At 48.0% G+C, this 11,683-nt stretch overlaps 1 protein-coding gene across 1 annotated transcript; it reads right to left on the reverse strand.

Annotated features, from left to right (window-relative positions):
• Positions 1-3,976: 3,976 nt before the first annotated feature.
• LOC146176884 (endothelin-converting enzyme 1-like) lies at positions 3,977-11,387 on the reverse strand. The gene is made up of 2 exons (XM_084581416.1): positions 11,012-11,387; positions 3,977-5,850 (listed from the first exon to the last, which is right to left on the reverse strand). The coding sequence occupies exons 1-2, from the start codon at positions 11,385-11,387 to the stop codon at positions 3,977-3,979; spliced, it is 2,250 nt and encodes a 749-aa protein (XP_084437542.1).
• Positions 11,388-11,683: the final 296 nt, after the last annotated feature.

Raw genomic sequence — 11,683 nt, forward strand, 5'->3', positions numbered from 1 at the left:
GTCAGTTCCACTTAAATGTGAACCTGTCGCTTCAAATTTACATTGGTTTGTGAGAAGGAAAGGCGCAGTATGTCAATTTACTGAAGGTCAAATAAAAGTCATTGGCTCAATGGTTAAGGCACTTATAGTTTACTGAGTCGGAGTTCCCAGGTTTCTAATTTTTTAATTGGTTCACAGGAAGGCGCGGTAGCTCACACTTGTTTCTGTGGACACCTGAACCGCGTCGTAAGAGAAAGCAGGAGGGAAGAAATGAAAGTGGACAGAGAGAAAGGTGTGGCTTAGTGGAGGGCTACGGTGTAATTTCGACCATCTGGGGATCTTTGATGTGCGCTGACATCGGACAGCACACGGACGCCTCTTCGTTTCGCCACCATCAAAACGCAGCCGCCTACGGTCGGGATTACCTATCACCTGTCCGATTCCAGAAGCTATCTTAAAATATTAGGTGTTTTGTGGCCAGAATTGTGTGGTGCGGTCATCTTCAGATGAATAAAGAGCGTTTACCATTCTTTTGGAGCGAATGCGTGACACAGTGAAGTTACAGTAACGACGATTTTGTGGGGAGGCGAGCGGCCACCGCTTCGCCGGACGCTGCCATATCTTGCCCGGCGGTGCGAGTGGGTTTATGTGCACGGGAAAATCGACTTGCCCCTCTCAATCCAGCCGTGACTGGTGCATTAATGCGATGCATTTTCCTGCCCTACCGGGGTGGTGCAGTGGTAAGACGCCCGACTACTGTGCCGAAGTACCCGGGTTCGAGCCCGACCTCGGCGGCTGCGTTTCGACGGAGGCGAAACGAAGAGGCGTCCGTGTGCTGTGCGATGTCAGCGCACGTTAAAGATCCTAAGGTGGTCCAAATTACTCCGTAGCCCTCCACTACGGCTCCTTTGTGCGGTAGTGGAAAACGTGCTGATGTGCTGCTCAGCGCTCCACTGGCGCGCAGAACCGGAAAACGTGCCACGGGTAGTCTCGACACAACCAACGCCTGACACGCCGCGCGAAGGATCACGTGAACGCTCCAGCAAGAACAAGAAGAAAAAAATTAGCTGGTGGTTTAACTTTGGTTAACTCTTGAGGGAAGCCCGTAAAGCCCGTTTTAGAGTTGTTGTGGATGTAGGAAGAAGGAAAAGAAAATGCACGGGTCTGCTACTGGCTCTGTAGCTGAGCCACCTCCGCTGCCTCGTGCAGACAAGAGACAAAGTATAGAAAAAAGAAAAAGAGCAGGGAGAGAACGACGCGAGCCGCAACAGCTGTCGTCCACCACCTAAGCGGTGGTGGGTGCAGTGACGGCCTGCAACAGATGAAAATTGGGTGGCTGGCTAGTCCCCGCCGCAAGTAGCGTTGATCTACCGCCCATAGGGCCAGGAACTGCAACCCCGCCTCACCTCTCACCTCTCAGTGCACTTTGGTGCATTGCGCTGCATTGTCCTCATTCTGTTGGTTCCCGTCTTAGTCGTGCATGGAACCCGAGCGTACGCGGAAATGTGGTGCCATCTGACGGCGGCGGATAGGAGTTGGTAGCGGATGGCCTTAGAGCTCAGAGGTCAGCTGCGGGCTGACTCCGGTGTGGATTTCTCTTTTTATTCCAGCCTTTACGTATTGTCTACTTTTATTCTTCTTTCTAAAGCTTACGAAAACGTGTCAACCATTCCTACTAGAAATTCTTAAGAGAGCAGAAAGTTGTGCGGGTTGGTTGAAATGTATACTGATAAGTATGCACGTACACAAAAGAAAAAAAACAGAAAGAGCGCTACCAACTAAAACAAAGCAAGGCTGATAAGAAGATCGCGTGCTACCCCGGATATCTCAGTGAGTTGGCTAGGAACCGAAATTCCTTATCAGAGAAGCGGACGAATATCTGAATTACGTACCTAGCTCCAATGATACGAATATGAAATACTTCCGTAATCTCGCGAACGAGTTGATCCCTGTGCCTAAATCATTATCATCGTTATCATCATCAGCCAGACTATACACACTGCAGGGCGAGGGCCTCTTACATATTTCTCCAGTTAACCCGGTTCTGTGCTAGCTGGGTCCACTTGACCCCTGCGAACTTCTTAACCTCATCCGCCCACCTAACTTTCTGCCGCCCCTGCTACGCTTTCCTTCCCTAGGAATCCAGTTTGTTACCCTAAGCGACCATCGGTTATCCTCTCTTCGCACTACATGTCCTGCCCATGTCCATTTCTTCTTAATTTCCACTAGAATGTCAGTAACTTGAGTTATTTCTCTGACCCACTCTGCACGGTTCCTATCTCTAAATGTTACCCCTACAATTTTGCGTTCCATAGCTCTCTTAGTTGTCCTCAACTTAAGTAGAACCCTCTTGGTTAGCCCCACAGGTGAGTACAGGTAAGATGTCTGTGCCTAAATAATTATTGCCTTATCGATCCATACCATACCAGAAGCGCAACACCAAGACGGCGGACAAAAGGGGAGAGAACACGAACCACAACAAAGGCGCTAACTTCCGACCGACAACGAGGACAAAAACAACCATGTCAAACGGAACCTGAGCAAAAGTAGCGCATGCGCTGACCTAAGAGAGAAATAATCATAAACTGAAAAAAGATGCGGAAAAAATGGGAGATTACGAACGTTTTGAACCCAACAAGGCCAGCTCTCGTACAAGCACCATGCCAGAACAAGGAACGAAACGGGGCTGTGTGCTTGATACCACACTCATTTCTTCGTCCTTTTCTTTTGCCGCCATTTTTCGTGGGGTTCTGCGCGTGCGAACTTATTGCTGCACATTTTCTAGGGGCAGAGAACACCGCCGGAGCGTTTTAACGCCCTAGTTCATGTGCCAATCTGTGGACGTAAGGTATAACGGCTACACTTCGAAGTTATGCTTCCCAACGCTTAGGTCGCGGCCCTGCCTTGATTCGTCTCGCCAGCCTCCCACAAGATTCCACGATTATAAGCTGTGGGTGCCCACTCCCTTTCAGAACTGACCCCGCCGGGGTGGCGCAGTGGTTACGGCGCTCGGCTACTGTTCCCATGGACGCGGGATCGAATCCCGGCCTCGGCGACCGCTTTTCGATGGAGGCGAAAAGCACGGCGCCCGTGTGCTGTGCAATGTCAGTTCACGTTAAAGAACCCCATGTGGTCGAAATTTCCGGAGTCCTCCACTACGGTGTCTCTCATAGCCTGAGTCGCTTTGGGACGTTAAGCCCCACAAACCAAACCAAACCTTTCGAAACACTGGTACGCAACACTGCGTGCGTGTGGGCGGAATTTGGAGATGGCCGTTTTAAGACTGGAAGTGACTATCCCATTCTTTGACTTTGGAATGGCCGGATGGGAAATCGAGCAGCGCCTTTTTGGCCCTGGGCCGCTAAGCCCAACATACATGTCTCGGGCGAAAATCTAAAGAAAACCGGAGCTTTCCCTCTCGCGGTATTTCGACAGTGAAATTAAGGCCATGCTCACACGTTGAGTACGTTGACGACAGTTAGTTGCTGGTTCAGTTCGGAAGACAACACGAAGCAGTCAACATATCTACATAGCTTTAAAATCAACCAACCTGCTTTTGACTCTGTGGACCTTGGCTGGAAAGATGTTGCTAAGGATAGAGGCCATGCGTGACAAATTTTTTTTTCGCACATTTTTTGTGCCATTTTTCATTTTTCAATAGTTGCTTTAAATGAGCTTTCTAACTCAACTTCAGTATTTGGGCAAATATAGAAGAGAGTCACAATGCCTACGACCAGCATAGAAATATATGCTAATGTGGTAATTATTCATCGCAGCCATGAAAATCATGGAATGATAGAAACAGGTAGTTTGCCTCTTTCAAGAAGCACTACAATACTTGTGGCCCGCATACAACAGAACAAACGAAATTTTCAGTGACAGAAAATAAAGCGTCTTTAACGAGAAGTATTTTCTCTATGTAAACAATAGATGGAATTACAAAAAGGCCATTTTCCTATTGCGTACTGTCACTCGTCAAGGCAAAATTCCGCACACGTCAAAATAGGACGCACTTCTTTTTGGCGTTCATCGCAGAGCCCAACTGGCACTGGAAGGCTTCGGCAAACGACATCAAGTTTATGACGGACGCGTTGCACACTTTTGAATACAAAATGTCTCCATCGCGTCGGCAGGTGATGTGACAAACAGTGAGGTAGAAGACCTGGCTCGTCGAAAAACGCTCCATTCCCTTAATGGGAACAGTATGGCCAACATCCCGGAGGCTGTCAACAAGTAGGTCCATAGCCACTGCGGCGGGAAACCAGGGTCGCTCCTCTTCGGCGCCGCAGTGTCTTCTCTGTCTAATCTCGCTGTGAAAGTCAAGCGGCGTAGAATCTGACCCCATACTCACTCCGTAGGCCAGCGAGCGAACCAGCTGAGTGGTCATGAGAAAGCCGAGGCCCCCCAGCGCCATGATCTTCGTGCCGCCCTTGTAGAAGAGCGGTGGCACGAGCGACGCTGGCGCCACGACTACAGAGTGGGTCAGCGGGTCGTAGTAGACCATGGTGCCCGCCAACGTCCTGCGGATGACTGCGGCAAGCTGATAGCGCAAGGTTGAGTTGGAGGACTGAAGCAACTCTCGTGTGGCGAGCCATGATCGAAAGAACGCAGTTGCAATTTCAGGACCGGCCTCGAAGAGTTCGAACAGCTCCTTCGTGCCTGGGACGCCTTCAGAGCCGAAGCGAAGCCCAATACTTTTGACGTGCTCGATAGCACTGCGCTTCGCTTTCCGGCTCAGAACTGTGGCAGAACCAATCTTCGCGATCACCAACTTCTGGAGGTCTTCAAACTGGCGCGCAATTTTGGAGCGATCCTCGTTTCTGAGGCGCCGGTTCGTGTCGGCGCTGAGTAGAAGACCATGGGTGGCCTCGACCTCTACGGCGCACAGCAGTGCGTGCGCTACCGGAGCCGTCTTGAAAGCCGGCAAGGCCCTAATCAGTCCCGTGCAAGCGAGGAAGCATGTGTACTCGCTGATCATCCAGAGAAGCGCTTCAGAGAGGACTCCCTCCTTGGTGTTGAAAGCTCGAACGAGGGCGTCGAGGAGACTTTGGTGAGATGCAACAACCCGGTCGGTCTCATTTATCGCCGGAGTTACATCGAACACTTTACGGAACGACGGCAGCCAGCCTTCGGTCGACGATAGCTGTGGCAAATCCTTGACAGATACAATTACCGGCTCTTCGTGGCTGACATCGGTGGTCACCAAGAAGTCAGGTAACACGCTCATAACTACTTGAAGAATTTCTTCCTTGGTGTGGTTAAAATGCACCCCGGTGACTGCAGGCATGTTTTGCCACGCGATATCGTAAAGGCCGAACGCCACAACCGCCTTCTGCAGGGAGAACACCACTTCTAGATATTCAGAGGCGAATATGTAAATGAAGCGCTTGCTTTTTTCTTTCTCTGGCAGCAACGCCACATTGAACAGAATCGGCAACTGCCAGTTGACTGCCAGGCCGATGAGTTTGTCAAGGGCATCCTTCGCCTTAGCCTCGTCCGAATCGAGGAACTGGCGGAACGCGCGCAAGCTGTCCGTCGCGTTCTCTTGTGAGCGGTCCACACAACGCCGAATCATCTTCATCGCGCTCACAGCTTCCGGAACCAGCGGCATTTGCGATGACCTGACCAGCAGGTCCCTGGAGTAAGCGTACTCGACATCCATCAGCACACTAGCCGATGCCTCGTCCTTGGTCCTCCATGCCGAGCACACGTAGCCGCCGAAGTCCTTGCAGGGCTCAAGGTGCGGGTCCAGACCGCTAACCACGTCGTAAGCGTGCTTCTGACAGTCCTCTGAGTCGCAGACTGTCCGGTTACTAATGCGAATGTCACTGCGCAGTGCTAGCTTGATGATGAAGAATAAGATGGCTGCCCCTACAAGGACCAGCGCAAAGGATACGACACAGGCGATCATTGTAAGGCCTCTTCTTTTGACAGAAGGCGGTGGACTGAGGTCTTGTGAAGCCTGCGGGGGAACATGCAGCTATAATGAGTGAGAGAACTGAAGCGGTAGGCTGGCTTAAGTTTTGTTTTGCAATGAAGTACTTCTATTGCTGCTCCACTATGGTAGCTCTGTTACGACACTTCACTGATAACAGTAGATCGCGGGATAAAATCCCGGTCGCAGCGGCCACTTTTCGATGGACTCGAAAAAACAAGGCACTCGTGTACTGTTCGATACCAGCGCACGTTAAAGAACCCCAGGTATTCGAAATTTCCGGAGCCTTCCACTAGGGTGCTCCTCACAGCCTGAGTCGCTTTGGGAGAGTGAACCCCATAAACGAAATCTTTGTTACATTTAGTGGGGGCATCCTGCATATGTTTTGCAAGTGACAGGTGACAATGGAACGTTTATTACGTCCGAAGTTCTTTTTATGAGAAATGGTTTCCATTGTATGGTAGGCGATAATCATAAACGATTATTTCAGTATATCGTTACGTTCTAAAGGAGCATAGACAAAAAAATTTTGCTGCCATTTTTCTTCTTTCTAATAATGCATAAGACGCTCCTCCAATCAGATCATCGCGTAAACAGCGATGTAGTCGCTGACTTCATTTGCTATGACTGCTGTTCTTGAGGCACGTTGGCTTCAGCTTCGTAGGGACTTCAAATGCCGGAGGAACGATTATATCGGTGTTTTTTCATCCCTCACGTGACTTAGACTTGATTGCTAAGTCCCAGTCATCGCTGGTTGTTGAAACCGAATCCGAGGCAGATGAGAAGAAATTCGGTTATAAATTTTTCAGCGTTCGTAGAAGAAACTTAAGGTGACACTTTGGCTCACCAAAGTGCTTCAAGGCGAAAGCCGTAATTAAAGATGGGTGCCGTTCGCAGTGAGACGTAATTACCGGCAACCCAAAGTCCCAATTCTGCAAGCGTAAACTTTCACTAATTGCCTATAACCAATTGCCTAGATCGCACAAGCACACTAATTACCTAATGAGTGTATTGTACTTCAACTACCAGTACAAGGCATACTTATCAGTAAACCTTTGTTCCTGTTCAGCAAGCGCAAACTTGCGCTAATTTCCTAATTAGCGCTACTATGCTAATTAGCTAATTATTACAATTGATTATCACTTCGCTGAATTGTAAGTACACCCTCGCTTGACAAGGTCAACGTTTAGGGAAATAGTGATTAATTAACTTTTAATGAGGCTAATTAGTATATAAATAAACTCAGTCCACTTAAAGGGGGCATCAGTATACCATCCCTTTAATTGGTTGCATGATTACTAGCCAAAGTACAATTTGCCTCATTTAAAATTCGCGCCCTGTGACGTCATGACCATTTCGACCAACTGAAAAGCGTGACATTTCTGTCGACAACAACTGCTTACAACGATGAGGCATTAGAGGCTTCCGCCTTAAAATATCTCGTGGTGTTTCGAGTACCGCAATGTCTTACACTTCATTACAGAGAATGAAAATCGGACCTAAAAATTAGGTATCTATAGTCCTTAAATGCACTGTGGACGTCTGTCAGTCTCACAAATCGCCCTGCACAGTATATCTAATTTCAGCGCCACACGTACAACTCTGGCATCCATAATCCCTAAACCTATGATGGACGACCATAAGATATATTTAAACTAAACATTTCTCCTATTTACCCACAACGCTAAACTTGGTGTCCATTTCGCGGTGTGTAAGCTGTGGAGATATTCCAGCTAGGTGCATGCGAGATTTGTAGCACAATGGATATACAATAGCCTCCGTGAACTTTTTATTTATGTGCGAAATCAATGCGATTCAATCTACGTCATACAAAGAGAAGAAATCGCAGTTGCAGTTGGGTACACCAGTGATGTTAGCTGTTTTCTTTCAAAAGTTGTGCAGAACTCGGAAGGATGACTCGGCACAATTGAGAAAGATGACAAGTCATTCATGTATTGATGAGGACGAAGAGCCTAGATATATTTATAGATTATATACAGGAGAAAATTGAGGTTACACTGGTGGAGAGAAACAGAACTGCCACCGCCCTAACAAAAGGGTGCATATCCTGCGCATAAACTGTCAAGAAGAGAGCACTGCTTACCTCACGCAAATAAAATCTTACGTGCCGAGCACGGAATTGCCAGTTGTGCTCGACTGGACCGGTCATGCCAAGACAAAGACATGAGAGCGATGGCTTCACATGATCCGCCCCAAAACTAAGCAGCCAGTTAATCCCGCTGAATAAGAAGCCACATCCCCAGTGGGTTAGTAATAATCTCGGACCGAAATCCTTAACTTACGCCTTACGCTCTCTCCACTCGCACCTTTTCAACTCTCTCAACCCGTTCTCTTTCGCGTTCCTCTTGTAAGGGGTAAACTACGAACAGGAAGTTGTGCTACACTGATGTAGCGCCATCTTGGTACTTCCACGCTTGCCTGTACCCATTGGGTGACTTTCGTGAGTTAAATTAGCTGATTCATGTAACTTTACTCGCACAAGCAGATAAATGAAGGGGAAATGAGGGTGCTCGTTATAATACATGAAGGAAAGAAGCCAACAGTCGGCGAGGCCAAGGAAAGCATTGGGGATTGTACTTTGTCTTTTTTTTTAAATTATTACTTGATAATCACATGATTTAGTAACGCAATGTGTTTAGGGGAAAGATAAATAAACACAAAGTAGAAGGAAAAAGAACGAGGCGATGGTGGGAACCGAACCCACGACCTCCGAATATCGCGTCCGGTGCTCTTCCAACTGAGCTACATCGGCCGCTGTCCCCCCTGCTACTTCCTTGGGCATTAATGTTGTCTGTATACGAACCTTGAGAGTGTTCACCAGCACCACCCTCAACTATAGCGGCGGATGTGGAACGTCCTTTGTTACCGCCAGCGTCACGTAGAACGTGATCAGGAGCGAGGGCGAAAGCTGTGCTAGAACCCTCTTACGCTACCTATGGCTTCAAGACTGCCAGAACCGAGACCCCCGTAAGCTACAAGCAGATAAATGAAGGGGAAATGAGGGTGCTCGTTATAATACATGAAGGAAAGAAGCCAACAGTCGGCAAGGCCAAGGAAAATACACTGAAAAGTAAACCGGCACAATATTAAAGGCCATGAAAAGCTCTTTCAGCATTGATTTTTTTTTTTTTTGTAGTTCTAAACTTTGTGTGATATGTAACGGCTGATAGAGGAATGCTTCCGATAGTTTGGATCGCATCATCTGCAATACGTTACCGTGTTTTACTACCCGCGGAAGTTAGTACGGTGCACACTATGGTTGATAGTATTGATTGTGGGCGCGTCGCGAGCGAGAAACTCGGTTAGGTCAGGTCGCGTTTACGTTTCCGGAAAGTGTTAGCGGCTGCACCAACTGTTGCGTCACTGCGTCAGCCACGCAGCAGTGGACCACCATGCAAGCCGTATTGCAGGGTGCATTTGCTAAAAAGATGTTCCCGTTTCCTAGGAGGAAAGCGCAACTGCAGTCACGTTTTCGCGACGCCAGTAAGCGAAGAGAAAAAAAAAACAAGTCGAAATCCCCGTTTTACTGGGCGGACTCGGCGCAGCCGGCGCCAGCAGAAGGGAAAGAAAAAAAAAGCTGCTGCAATCCTGGCTCTGATCTGAATAAATTCGAGCGCATTGTCTATTTTGCGTGGGCTAGGCACGGAAGCGGAGTATGCAACAACAACTATAAAGATCGCTGCTGATCGGGCCTTAAAACATCGGAAGTAGAGCAAAAGTACCCAGTGCTGCAGAAAATCCCTCACGCTTTTATATGTTGTTTATAATTTTGTCTAAATAAAATTTCTTTTACAGTACAGACTCCTTCATCAGACACCGTAAATGTCTTGCAAAGTAATATATTTATATGTAACCCCAATATTAACTCAAGTACTTCTCTTATCTTGTCGCATTCTAACAGCTCGTATACACCCCTTACTAATACTGCTACGAATGCTACGAACTGCGTTTTGCTTGGTAAAGTTTATTGAATGGATTTACAGAATCACGCAGGAACTGCCTCTTTGTGTGCATAGCTATCCCACTCAAATGCGTTCTTCCATTTTAGACATCTATACGACGTTACTTAGTGTGCTGCACAATACGCCTAATCTGTCGCCATTTGAAGAAATCTCAGCTTTTGCCTGCAAATATAATTACTTAAAAAATTTGAATTCCTACGTTCGCCAGCTGTTTTTGCTAGAAATGTCGTGATCTTCCAAGGTAGATTACGCGTAACGTCATGAGTGCGTTTTTAGCTTTTCTCTCAAGAAGGACGGCAACACTGACATCTTTATGATTAAGCCTATAGACGAGTAGACGTTTAAACTCAAATGAGATGTCGCTGAGAGTGTGTGGTTTGCTAGGAATGTTTGCGCTTTCAAAGAAAATATCAAACATTTAATAGCTGCTGATGGTAGACTGGGGTTAGAGGACCCGATATCGTGAAAATCCGCGGGTGACCGGCGTGAGTGAATTCTCACTGGTCAAGCGAGTCGGGACAATTACCATGTCATATGAGAATTAAATAAAGTAGGTATTTAATAAAGTTTATCTCGCCAAGCGCGAACTGAACCTCTGACTTCTTGGCTGTGAGTCGGACACACTGCCCTTTGGACTACCCGGACACGTTTGTTCGGCTAGGTCAATGACAACATGCATTACGTCACATCGCGTGAACGCCAGGTATCGCCAAGATTGGTGCCTGGTGCCAGCGTAAATGTCATTACGAAGGACATCTTAATTTTTTTGCAGAGTACAGCCACTAAGACATTCAGCGCTAGGTATCTCATTACACTGCTCTAAGGTTAAGTTATGGGTTAGCCAATTCTTTGCTGATAACAACAAAATACATATCTTGAAAAACTGGTAGAAATCATTTGCGAGTCGCCTCGGATGACGGTATAGGTTCTGATCTATGAAAGGCACTGTCAGCGAGGGCTCCTGGTTCGGTAACACTGCGCTTCAGTAACCGCCTGCATGCATCACCTCGTCTATTATCAGGCCGATGTCTTCGCTTTTTTTTTTTTCTGCGCTGGAGCTAAAGAGCCATTAAGAAGCTCTGTCAGCTGCAACAACCTCCGACTGAATGCTTACAATGCTCTCGAGGCCTCGTATGGCCTGCTCGCTCTTGCTCAGCATCCGGCTTCTTTGAGGCAAGGGGCTGCCTCTCGATGGACTGCCTTCCGGGGGACTTTGCCGTAAGGACCTGGCTGCCGGAAGGGTCGGGGTCATGGTCGGGGTGCCACTGGCGCTCGCTGCAGACCACCGCGACGGCGACTGGTTCCAGCTGGTCTTCTTCGGCCTGCCCGGGACAGCATCCCAAGGAGGCGGCAAGTCGCGGCTGCTTGGCGACAGGAGGGCAGGGCCCACGGGTGCGCTGTTGCTTCCGCTCATCGCTCCGTTCATTCTTCTTCTGCTTCAACCAAGAATGGAACTCCTCGCGAGCTCGTGACGGGGCTACGTGCAGCATGCTTTCCGTGCTGTCTATTGGATTGTTAAAAAATTAAACATGACTTAGAGCTGTGCTATGCCTGGATATACGTAGCGAAAAGCAGTTGGAAACAATAAATACAAACGCAATGCGCACTATCACGGCCTTACCAAAACTTACCCCTATCCCTATTCTCCAAGAGTTTGCACAGATAAATACGTTGACAGAATTATTTGAACAACGAGAGGCAACAAGATATGAAGCGAAAGTAAGTATAGCATCCTTGTACAACGAAGTGGCAGTTCAAACACCACTAATGGCTGACCACCCTCCGT

The sequence above is a fragment of the Amblyomma maculatum genome, chromosome 10 (assembly GCF_055883805.1).
Source record: "Amblyomma maculatum isolate TAMU_Amacu chromosome 10, ASM5588380v1, whole genome shotgun sequence".
Classification (NCBI taxonomy): domain Eukaryota; kingdom Metazoa; phylum Arthropoda; class Arachnida; order Ixodida; family Ixodidae; genus Amblyomma; species Amblyomma maculatum.